The following is a 13,402-nucleotide window of genomic DNA, read 5'->3' as shown; positions in this document are numbered from 1 at the left end:
TTTATAAAACTCAAAAAACTTATTTGAAGTTGCGAATGAAAAACAATCCCAACAAATCATATCATTTTACAAAGCTAAGTTCTTACTAAAGTCACTATGGCAGCCCATTTTTATAAAAAAAAGTGATGTGACTACCTCAGATCTTGCCAATTGCTCTGAGACATAAATATTGAATAATCTTGAAAATTAACGGGTAAATTTCGAATGCCTAAAAAGAAAAATAGTTCTTTGCCTCCCAGTATTTTAATTTTATCTTTTAAAGCTCATAAACGACCATCAAGAATACATACCGGCCAGAGAAAGTCAGCACTTCCAAGCCGTCTAAGATGTTTTAAATGTCAATCTTTTGGACGTACATCGGTTCGTTGCCAAAATATCTCAATGCGATCACCCAAAACCTAGTATTTCACCGTATTCACCCCCCTCCCTTTGGCGCTAATTATAAACAAAACCACTCTCCAAGACATAAGGGATGTATAGTATAGAAGCAAGAATTTGAAATTCAAAAACTAAGACTAATTAAAAAATTCTCATTTCTTGGAGCAATTAGAAAATTTAAAGCCAAAATCCATCATTTATAAATACCTTAAGTTTGTCACCAAAAATCACAAATGATGTATATTCGGGAGAAGATTAACACTAGACTAAAACTACTTAAGTGGCCTTATATACTAAAGATGAAACCAAGAAACCGAAAAATGCAATGAAGCGTTAACAAATCTTAAAAACTAACTAAACTATACAATTGACTATAAGGGATTGAACCTTTATCCCTGTTAAGAATGTCTTCTGGTTCTAGAATATTGGTAAGCTTTATATGCATCTAATTTTCTCTTGTTATTAACTGGATTAAGTAATTTTAAGTTGTCTATCCCTATAAGATGACCAGTATTTAAAACATGTTCAGCTAAACTTGACTTTTCAACTCTTCCATATTTCACATGAGCTACATTTTCTTTAAAGATTACATTAATTGATCTTCTTGTTTGCCCTATGTACTTCTTAATCCAAAAGTTACAATTAATTTCATAGATAACGGACTTTCTAATGGTCTTTATTTTATCTTTTGGACTTCCTAAAATATTTTGTAACTTGGCCGAGTCAATTGAACTTTGATAAACAATTCTTAGACCGAAGTCTAAGTCTTTAAAAGCTTATCAAAGCCTCTTGTCAAGGTAGGACTGCAACGAAAGTTTGCATATTTTCATCTTTTTGAAATGTGGTAGAGTTTTTAAGATTTACTTTAAACCTATGTCTTCTAATCAGCTTATCGATAAACCTATTATCATAACGATTGACCCTCCATCACCAAGGAGAAATGAAGAAAATCCATTAAGCATCTTTCAGCATCCGGGTAAGACGGAATTCTTATTCCTATTATTTCTAATCTCTCAAATGAATTTCTGGAAGGTTTTTAAACTTTATTTGGAAGAAAAATATTGATAAGCTAGGAAAAGCTAAAAACCAGATAGATAACTACAGACCTACAGCAATGATAAATCATATATGTAAAATACTAGAAAGAGTGGTTAACAGTCGTCTTACCTAGTTTTCTGAAGCAAAGGACATGTTGACGCAAAATTAGCAAGGTTTTCATTAAAAAGTCTACAATAAACCACCTGGCCGGTTTTGAAGTAGATATTTGACTCCTCGATTTGCTCCGCTGTCAAAATTGTTTTTCAAGTAGTTTTAAACTAAAACGGAATCCCGCAGGACTTGCCGACGTTCTTAGCACAACCCTATTCACATTATAAATAAACTCTTTGACGGACTTTATTCCAACCCAAATTACGTCCAGAAATTTTGCAGGTGATATTTTGATTTACCTCTCGTCTTCTGTAACTAGAACCAGTGATACAGGTATTCAAATATGCTTAAACAATACATAAATGCCAAAAACACATGTATTGTATAAGCAGAAAGAAATCCTCTATAATACATATATGTCAAAAAATTGCCCAAAACTAAACAAAATCCATATTGAGTACGTTGATATTCTTATAAAAGAGAACATTAAATTGCTAGGCTGAATTTTTGACCAAAAACTAAGTTGGATACATTTTAATTATCGTAAGTGGCCCATAATCTGAATATTCTTCGCTTCCTGTTAGAAGCGGCTCAAAATATATCACTTTAATGAAGATCTATAAGTCTATAATTTGTTTATTTACCTAAATTGGAATATGTATTGGAATTATATTGACTCAGCCAGACAATCTTACAAGAAAATCTTAGATCCAATACAAAATCAGGCACTTAGACTATCATTTTTAAAACATCACCGATTCAAAGCTCTCATAGGGTAGCTATGTGTAATGTGTATGATAAATTGTAAAAAAAATATATGATTCTGTTTGGTTCAGTATGACCTTTGATTGAATATTTGGGAAGATGCGTAAGCTTATGGACGAAAATGTACCTTCAAATGTACCGGACAATGAGATGGCGACACTGTCGCATCGCTCTCGATAAACCCGAGAATTTTGCGAAAGGCGTGTGCGAACAGTTACTGTCCGCCTGCTTTGCATCATTCGCCCTAAAACCTCGGGCGCTTATAATAAATGCAATTCTTAAATTAAAAAAAAAAAAACAATATTTCCGGAATTAAACGAAATTTCTCAAAATCGCTTTTTTTTATAATGTTATTTTAACAGCTATGTTGAAACAAGCATTATTATCACACTCTTTCTTTTAAATAAATGAAATTTCTTTTAAATAAAAGAAATGATGTGCTCTTAATTCTAATTAAAATTGTGCTAAATCTTGTTACCAATCACTGTAAGTTCGATTAGTTAAAAATAATGATAAGCAGAATAACTTTTACCATATTAAAACAAAACTATGGGATAAATATACTGTAAAGATCTCCAAACTTAAATATTAATTTATTATTTGAGGATTTCCAGGGGTTTTTTAATGACAAATTACAAAATAATATATAAGATACAGGCGATATAAATATTGACTTGAAGGACGTTAATAGCAGTACAGTAAATGAATATCTCTGTCTCATATCAAATTATGGGTTTTTGGTCTATATTAAACTAACAACTAGATATGACTCAGACTCCTGCTAAGACCATTTTTTATCAACAACAAAACAAATAAATTCTGACATACTACATACTTGTGTCAGAGATCACTATCCAATTATGGTCAATATATCGCAATACAACGCTCAAAATTATCTTTTAACAAATAAACAAGATAAATATACCAAAAGAAAAATTATTGACTTGGAATTATTAAAAATAAACCTCATAAACTAGGACTGGAGGTTACAGAAATTCAGGATTCTGAAGACGCTACAATTATTTTTGTCACCAAACTTCAAAAAATTATGAAGGCATCTAAAAGAATAGAAGTGTTTAAAAACACTAAAAAAAGGGTAAAGGAATGAAGTGAGAATCGATTGCTTCAATTAAATACCGGGATAGACTGCAGAAGAACCTACAAAAATATTACGATCATGAATTACATAGCACTTACAAAGCTAATAGAAATCATTTAAATAAACTAATAAATATAACGAAGTATTCATTTTACAAAAACAAAATAAATAGTAACAAAAATGATATGAAAAAAGTATATAAAATCATAACCGGTGGAGGCAAGGACAAAAAAGAAACCCATTGGTTATTAAGGATAAACAAGACCAACCTTTCAACGATCCAAGTGATGATCCATCCAACGATGGTAAGCATTTGCAACAAATACTTTGTGGATGTCAGTACAGAACTAAAAAAAAGAATTAAAAGTGCCCTTGCTACTACATAGATTAAACGCAAACCAAAGTCCCAACTTGCATATGTTTTTAAAACCAGTGTCAGTCAAGGAACTTATTTCATATATATCATAATTAAAATCAGATAGTGGTCCAGGATGGATGGAGTAACCAGGAATAATTAGGATATTAATGATAATTCACACTTTTCTTGTTTTACCCTTACAACACATAGTTAATACAATCTTTAAAAGGGAAAAGGTACCAGAATACTTTAAAGTCTCCTTAATAACTCCAATTCATAAGGCCGAATCACGAAATAAAATTCAAGATTATCGACCATTTAGCCTAGTTGATGATCTAGACAAAATATTTGAAAGAGCATCAAAGCATAGACTGATATGTTTTTTCAAGCAAGCTAAAATCTTATCGACGAGGCAATATTGATTTTTAGAGATCGCCAATGGCGTATATTTTTTTTATTAATTTTTGTCTCAAAAATATATTTTGGTAAGTAATTAACTATTTGTTTATAAAATCTAACTTGTAAGAAATTTCAATATGCCTCCACCCGAAAGTCCACTCATCACTTGACCACCTAAATGACACCACTGTGTTGGTTTAAAAAAAATTAATAAAAACATAGTTCGCAGCATCATCCATGTCTTAAAAAAATAACCAGCACGACCGCGTGGCCGGAGATTCCAGCGTCGTTGAAAACCTCACTCAAAGAAGCCAAGTCCAAGCAGCTTAAATGAATGGTTCCTAAATTTGCCGCTTCCACACGGCATCATCACACGGTGAACGGAACTGAACGCCAATTGATAGTCGTCAGTCCACCGGATACATTTTAAAACACGGGATTGCGTATCTTCCCAAATATTCAACCAACGCCAGCCAGCAGCCTAAATGAATTGTTCCTGCGTTTGCCGCTTGGCGGCAGCACCACTCGGTAAAAGAAACTGGACGGTCTTCGATAGTCTATCGGGTACATTTCAAAATACAGGATTGCGTATCTTTCAAATATTCAATCAACGCCTATAGCTAAAATTGGCCATTTATCTTGAAAAACTATTGTTCCATATTGTAGAGTCGTACTCGGTATTTGTCTTAACCTGCTGCGGCCACTGACTTCCCAAATCGGACTTGTATCGCCGAAAAAATCTTGAAATCCGCTCTATGCGACCAAAAGTATGTTACTGCTCCACTGCTGGGAACAGCAAGGTTTTGTAGACTGTATTGTCAATGGTGAGTTGTTAAAATAAACAATCAAGTCCATCTTGAACCACCACTTTATTAAATAAATGGTGGAGGGCTTGTCTTGTGGCATTTGCAGGCAATAACAACGAGCGGCGTTTGTCTTGACTATTATAAATACATACTACATACTATGCAAGCAATTTGATCGATCACCAATAATCGATTTTGCAGTTTCCTTTGCCATAAAAGGTGCCGCTAAAACACCTTTGATAAACCACAAAATATAATATTGGTGGAGGCCATTATATAAATAAGTACTATTATGTCAGGACTAATGTTATGGAAGAGAACATCTTTTTGTATGTGAGTTTCTGGTGACTTCGTGCGATAACCACTAAGCTAAGTCTGAAAAATCTCAATGTTACTGCGATTAGTTTTTAATTTGGCAATTTTTGGCCCAATGTAAAACTTAAACTAATTCTTACTTAAAACCTAATTCTTAAAACCTAATTCTTTGTCTCTTTTTTGCGCTCGTAATGATTTTCTACTAATAATATTAATGCCACATTTTCTACCATAAGCAGAATGAAAAAATTTATAGTGAATGATGAAAAACATTTCAAAGTTCCGTCAATAAACACTATGACTTATTTATTAAAATTTTTTTGGCTTAAAGTGCCTTCCTTTAGACGTGTATATAAATACTATTTATAATTTTGTCAGGAGATTTTTTAATATTTTAGCTTATAGTACTTAACCAATTATATTTCAAAAACGAATGAAAATATCAATTTGACATTTTTGTATAAGTTTTATGTTTTTATGATCCTTGTAACTGCGATAAAACAATTATTTTTCATACAAATTTCAGCGAAAATTAATTTAAAGTACTAAAACCAATATATTTTAATCTTATTTTGAAATTATTATTCCATTAGTTATTACTTTTTCTTTAATTTTACTTTATATTTTGTTCTTCGTTTAACACTGAAATAAGTTATCTTACCGTTGTCTGGAGTTCGAACTGGTGATATATTATTTCGGTAATGGGAATATGACATTTTCGGAAACAGCAAACTCTCTTCGGACAATTGGCTTCACTGCAAAGAAATAAAGGCCTTAATATATTATTTTTTTATTCATTTGTGGATTACAACTATAGAATTGAATAATCCAAATTATAAAGTGCATGTTAATGTTAAAATACAATGTACTATAATAAAGATAAAATTAACAAAATTATATTAATATGGGAAATATAATAAACTCCAGACAAAATAAAGTTACATATATATACATATGTATGCTTTCACACGTCAAAGTCACAATTTGTGCGATGTTCTCCAGGTAACTTACATGAACAAAAAATATTACATTTTTAAGATGTCTAGTCTTTAAGCAGGAATAAATAAAAAAAAATTGTATCATAATCAATATACAATATAAGTTAATACTTGTATGGTGATGTTAATATCAATTTGATGACGCTAGACTGTCATAAATATAGTCGTCATATTTGGATTTCGGGTCGCACAGCGCCAGCGGTGTCTTGTAGATATAATGTTTATTAGTAGTGATAGGATTTATTGTGTTTAAAACTATATTATGATCTACGTTTTTAAAGCAACTAGAAGTATCGCTCTTGCAATCCACGAGGCCCGGAGAAGTAATCGGTATTTTCTTTTGTGGTGTGTTTTGTGTTCGCAAAAATAAACTGAACTGTTCAAAAAGGAGACTCTGGAACCTGGACATACTCGCTGGGGGAGCATGCCACTGTCTTCCAGGCCAAAGTATTCGCTGTATTAAAATGCGGACAGAAAATCCTAAGCAGCGAACACCGCAATACAGTTGTATCAATATGCTCGGACAGCAGAGCTGCCATTAAGGCTATCACGGCCGCAAAGGTAAGCTCCAAGCTTGTACTAGAGTGCATAAAGGTCTGAAAAAAAAAACTGGTACAGGTTGGATGCAGGGTCCAGCTCGTCTGGATACCTGGCCACGCAGGCCATGCAGGTAATGAGGAAGCGGACTCTCTCGCCAAACTGGGATCCGCAAATGTGCCGATGGGGCCGGAACCCATAGTTGGTATCGCCAAATGCATTGCGGTCACGTCAATGAAGGGTCTGCTGGACAAGTGGACCCACCGAAGATGGACTGAGTCCCCTGGTATGAGACAGGCCAAAGCGCACATGGTGCTGTGAGGAGGATGAAACCGTTGACCATGTAGTCGGGGAGTGCCCAGCACTCACGCGCGCCAGGTTCAAATACTTGGGTAACACTTTCAGTGTACCGAGCGACTTTAAGTCCTTCAGACCAGAGAGCCTTATCGGTTTCTCTAAGGCCGTTGGGCTCTGGTAACCCCCGGTGGGGCATGACGGGTCCATCAGGAGACCTATATGCACAACTGCCTTGGCAGCCCACTGTTTCGTCAATTCATTCAAGCCATTTAAAAAAATAAAATTAAATAGAAATACGCCCCTTTACGATGCGATACGTCGTTTGAAAGCTCCCACTGAATGCTTTATGGTTCTAGAATATGAAGTCATTACTTCTAGCAAAATGGCAGCCTTTCAAAATCTGATTTTCGCATTTTAGCCACTTACTAAAGTAATCCATAGCAACAAGAGCATATCGATTTGCGGAACTGCTAGTGAGAAAAGGTTTAGCAATAGCAATTTGTTCAAAGGGTGCACCAACAAAATACTGCATCATTTTCCCCTAGTCTTTGCTCTTGGGCCCTTGCGTTCAACATCTTCATAACTTTTCAGCCAGTAAAACCATTCTCACTTTTGTTAAGGTCCAAAATGTCCTCCGCCAACATCGCCATGGATAGCTTCAAGAACTGGAATTCGTTTTCAGAAGAACTGTCAGATATGTCTTTTCTTTTCCATCTACTCTCTCTTATACTTGTTTTAACAATTTACCATGAAGGACCGCTTAAATTTTATCAGACCTTGTGTTTTCATTTCTTAAAATATTAGGAAACTTTACCTTGTTTATCGGAATCCTTCGAGGTGATTGTTTTACCAGAGCATTGTCTCTAGTGTTAATTAGATGCTGCACCAAATCAGTACTTCTCAGATCACTATCGTGCAAGGAAAACACATCTTGATTTTTTTCAACAAGACGTCGCAATTTACTGCACTGGTCCAAGGTTAAATTGGCAGAAGATTCTTCAAAAATATTTTGTTAGCATATAGGAAAAGATCTGCTTAAATGACGACTACTATTTGCATTTTTTATGACTGCCGCTACTTCAGAGCATTCTTCGCCAATTCTTCTTCGATTCTTCTCAACCTCAAATTCTCTCCTTGTTCTAGGTTTTGATCATATCTTCTGGGTTGATAAAGAAGGCTAGAGAGGAATTCCTTGACCGTATACTTTACAGTTATCTAGTTATCCATTCTGTTACTAATACTTGCTTTTAGAATGTTGCTAAGCCAGTGGTGACTTAAGCTTCACTTTTTCCGTACGCCGACTCCAGTATTTAATTTGGTGGTGGTGAAATTCTAAAGTGAGCTACGATGTTCGACTTAACGATAGTATGAATGGTTCCTGTATCCACCACCATCTCACACTCAGGGCCGCATATTTTTTCCGGTACTAACAAGCTCTCTCCAGGACGCGGCAGCCGGTATATTCTTATACGTGGGGCTTGGTAGTACCAGCTAGCTTGCACCTAATAAAATGCTTAGTCGGTCAACGGCTTGGGGCATTGATGTTAAAGAAGCCCCTCCTCATTACAATTCCAATCAGCGAAATATTCTCTTAGGTTTTCTAGCCAAAAATGACTTAATCTGCTTTAGTTTGAAGACCGTCGAGGTCACTGTTCGAAGTTCTGATTTGCCTTATCTGTCTCTGCCTTCTAGTTGCTTAAATAGCTGTCTCATACTCCAGTCCATGAGAAACAGCTTCCGAAATACTTTTATGATAAGTCATCCTTAGAGCATGGTTAGTAGACTTTGTCTAGCTAAGGAAAGGTAGAGCACATGTTGTTCGGCTCGGTTGCGCAGTAAATTTGTTTACGCCGCTGCCAAAGCAACGGTATCCATCGCCCCGATTTGCATATAAACAGTGCCGTTGCGTTAATTCTTATATTTGTGTTCTGTGCCTTTAAATTAAATTAAATTAAATTAAAAAAAGGCGCGCTACTGTCGCTAATCGCGCGTTATTAAGGGACAAAGCTTGGCGTAGCTTTGAAACAGATGGTGTACCTTTCCTTAGCTAGACAAACTCTATCTCAGCATCTTGATCTCGAACCTGGTCAACAAAACAATCTATAGAAATTTGTTGTCGGAACTCCATTGGGGCCATCCTGTTCATAAATTTTAGTTATTTCAAAAATTGGGACACACATACCTAAATCGTGTCAGGACCGGGGCATTGCCGGGCAACGGACGTCATCCGGTTCTGAATTAAAAAATTATGTGAACAGGTTCATACATGATCTTAACGTTTCCGAGTCGCGTCAACGATTCGTGAACAAGCTGGGCAGAATTTATCGTAGTTTTGTTTTTGACGGACCGGAGAACCAAGCTAGCAAAGAACTAATTATATATATTTTAATAATAATTAGTTTGATTCTAATTGTTTATATTATTATAGATCATGAATTCATTAGAATGAAACGAACAATTTTACTAGACCACAAATTGGGCCTTTGTTCAAAATTTATCATTTCCTACATTGATAAAAAGTCAAAAAAAAGGTTTTCTCTTTTGTACATAAATAAATATATTATTCCACTACAAGGAGCAGCGGAGCGGAGAAAGCACAAGAAGTAACATAAAGAAAATTAAAAATTAAAAAAAATGCAAAACAAGAGATTCGATTTCAGGGGATTATAATTTTATGACAAATGGCAACTACGTAAACTAATAATCAAAAATAATCATAAAATGTACTTTAAATAACTTTATATACAGTAACTTTTTAGAACTATTATAGATTGATGTAATAAACTGTGTTAGTTCAATATTTAATTTTTTTTTGTTATGGTTTCCCTCAATTTTTGTTTTTAAATTTTGCTGTAAAATCTTAAAAATTTTCGGAAACAAAAATAATATATTTCTTTGCAAATGAGATTTGTTAAAAAAATTTGATTATATTTTATTATTTCATACAAATTATATTATTTCATACATCATACTACAAATAACTTTCTTAGATTTAAAACATTAAATTCAGAATAAAGATTAATTGTAGGATACTTGCTATTTTTGTATAGAATTATCTTTAGGATTTGGTTTTGGCACACTTTTAAAATCTACAATAAAGTTTCGTGAAAACCACATCAAATTGGTAAACAGTATCTTAACACAGACTATACAAGGGAATTATAAACTATTATTATTGTTCTTCTATTTAGAATGTTTCGAAACTGATAAAATTTGTAATATAGTTTTCGAAGTTTTTTTGCCGTTTTGATAGCATGTTCCTTCCAGCGAAGATGTTGATCAATATATACATAAGCCTAAATATTTAACTTTATTCGTTTCCAGTATACTTGAACAGGTACAAGTAGTATTTAATAAATTACAGGTTGTGGATGAATTTTAATATCAAATTGTTCGGGCTGATCGGCAGCCGTTAATGAAAATGCTACAAATTCAGTTTTTACAACGTTTAGGCTTGTTTTATTGCTATTTCTCTATTTTTGTAAAACGCTAAGGCCTTGTTCAGCTTTCAAAACTACATTTTTTCCAATTGTTATCTGTAAATATCACTGCAGTGTCCTCGGCAAAGCAAATAATCGAACCATTCTTTAGCAATTGTCCCAATTCATTAATATAAACTAAAAATAAAACTAGTCCCAGGACTGTGCCTTGAGGTAATCCAGTACTAATGACCGTTCCGTTACTTAATGTATCATTACATCGCACTTTTTGAATACGATTTTCCAAATATAATTTAAAAAGATCACACAACACACGGCCTCTTACTCCAATACGGTCCAGTTTCCTTAAGAGCAAGGAGTGAGACACCGTGTCGAATGCTTTAGCAAAAGCATGAGGCGGCCTTTAACACATTTTTCCCATTATTTTAAAAAGTTACTTAAAAGTGAGATTGGTCTATAGTTTATCATTTGATATGGGTCGGCACTTCTGGAGACTGGAATAACTATAGCTGTTTTTCATTTTACAGGGATTTTTGAAGTACTAAAAGTTAAATTAATTACATGCACTAAAGGCCTTAAAGTACAGGTATGAATTGATTTTATGAAATAACAAATAAAACTCCGGGCTGATTCGTAAATAAATTTAATGGTCTAACTGAAGATATGAAAATACGATATATTACAGGATAATATTACGCGACAAAGAAATGACAAAAGTTGATAGAATGACCGATGTGCTTCTCGAAATCAAAATTAGCCGACTCTCTTAATTTCGCGCCACATTTCATCATACTACTGGGTTTGCAAAATAGTTCCTGGAACGCTTTCTTATTAGGCGTTCTTAAAAATTGTGTACTGGAGAGTTTACGCATGGATAGATTTTATTATTCAGTTCGTTTTTTATGGATTTTTAACATCCTCCCCGGGGGGCGAATGTGTAACTTCTAATGTGAAAAGAAGTTGCACTGGTCGTCTTAGTTTTGTTCCGTCTGCTGTTTTTATCTTACAAGCTCTAACTCGTCCATCGCGACGTGGATAAACCTCTGTAACACGAACCATTTTCCATCGTAATCTTGGAACGTGTTGTTCATATAGCAATGCAACACCTCCCTTCTTTAAACTCTGTGTCTTTACATTTATCACATGGCGTACTGAGCGCAACTGCTGTAAATAATCCACACACCACTTCTTCCAAAATTTTGTCATTACATTTTCGCGGATTTTCCATTGTCGCAATTTATCATCTCGTTTTAAAGTTGAAGCTCTTGTATGGATAGAGATTTTCACATATTTTGTTCCCAGTAAAAAATGAGATAGTGAAAGGAATACCAGATCCATACTATCATTGTCCAAATAGGTTAAATGTCTTAAGCTGACAGTGGCTTCAACTTTCGTTAAAATGGTGTGTAGTTCTTCTCGGCCAGCCATTACAGCCTTTACAAGTGTTATTTTTAGAGCATTATTTACTGTCCTTACCACGCGCTCCCAAAATCCGCCCCACCGTACTGCTCTTTCCACAATGAATTTCCATTTTATTCTGTATTTTTGAGCATATTCTTGAACTGGATCAGTTCTCAATAAGGCAAATAACATTGGCCCAAAAGAGTCTTTATTCGTTGACGGCCTTGAATAATCCAGTATTTGCTTATAGATTGTGCTAATGTACTATTAACACCACTATGAATTATATCTTCATGACACTGCCAAATTATCTTATCAGTCAGAGATGACTTATTCGGTAGAATAATAGGATATCTAGTATCATAGGGTAAAGTTGCTTCCTCTAATCTACTTTCAAATCTAAGTAGTCTATTCCCATCTAGAAACGGCCGTAGTGATAAGATTGATGATTTAGAACTTATAGAAATATTTTTTGGAGGCACCTAATCTCTTATAAAAACTCGTGGGCTTGAACACTTCTTATCCAGTAATTCTCGGCTTCTTTAAGCTCGTCTACTGACAAAATGCCATTTAATTTTTCTGTGGGCTTTTTCAAATTGTAACAAAATCGTTTAACGCACGCTGTTACTCGAATAACCTTTTCGATTTTACTCTATCTATCTATCTAAATCGAAAAGTATTTTTGATGATGCGTTATTCTATACATTCACTAATAAACTCTTAATTTCTGGTAATTCGTCACCAATTTCAGGATATTCATCAGGTGGCCAATTCTCGTGACTTTCTTTTAACCATCCTAGTCTATATGTCCAAAAACTTGATTCCAATAACATTTTAGATGAAACTCCTCTAGTGAGTAAATCTGCGGGGTTGTCTTTTCCAGGACAATACTTCCAATTTCCTTTGACAAGTCGCTGAATTTTTTCTACCCATTTCTGAATTTATTGCCACCGTAACTGTTACGAGTGTACCAAGTTCTTGTGAGGTAATTGCACCCACTTGTTTCATGCTTTACTATTCATTTACTATTCGATTTGGTTTCTGGACTGTTGTCACACCAGTTTCGTCTACGTTGTAATATCCTTTGCTTCAAATTCGTCTCGATCCAAAACTTTGGCAAGATTATTAAAAAATACAGAAACATTTGCACAATTGAAGCTGGTTGCTCTGGCTAAGCTGGTTGCTTGTGGTGCTCTTATTGATAAGTCACGGTGTCTTGACATAAAACCAGAAAACCAGTCTTCTCCTGCCATGCCATTTTTAATCCATGTGTCCGGTTTATCTATATCATATTTAATGGTTAATTCTAACGCAAGTCTCCGAATATCTTTGGTTGACAGACCTTGATAAATGTCTGCAGCTTTTTTTATATACTTTACCATTTCGGTTTCTTGAAGTTCATTAAAAACTTTATTTGTGGGTTGATAGCCCATTGTAATAGGTGGTTGACCTTCTCTGAC

The 13,402-nt window shown here is 34.4% G+C and overlaps 1 protein-coding gene across 1 annotated transcript in view; it reads right to left on the bottom strand.

Annotated features, from left to right (window-relative positions):
• LOC126749060 (M-phase phosphoprotein 8) overlaps window positions 1-13,402 on the bottom strand; it is a 167,031-nt gene that overhangs the window by 99,131 nt on the left and 54,498 nt on the right. Inside the window, exon 2 of the mRNA XM_050458671.1 lies at window positions 5,931-6,024. Coding sequence (XP_050314628.1) covers window positions 5,931-5,985 — 55 coding nt within the window. The 5' untranslated portion in view covers window positions 5,986-6,024. The remainder of the gene's footprint in view (window positions 1-5,930; window positions 6,025-13,402) is intronic.

The sequence above is a fragment of the Anthonomus grandis genome, chromosome 22 (genome assembly GCF_022605725.1).
Source record: "Anthonomus grandis grandis chromosome 22, icAntGran1.3, whole genome shotgun sequence".
NCBI lineage: Eukaryota > Metazoa > Arthropoda > Insecta > Coleoptera > Curculionidae > Anthonomus > Anthonomus grandis.
Note: the sequence above shows the minus strand (reverse complement) of the source record. Positions and strands in the feature narration are given on the sequence as shown.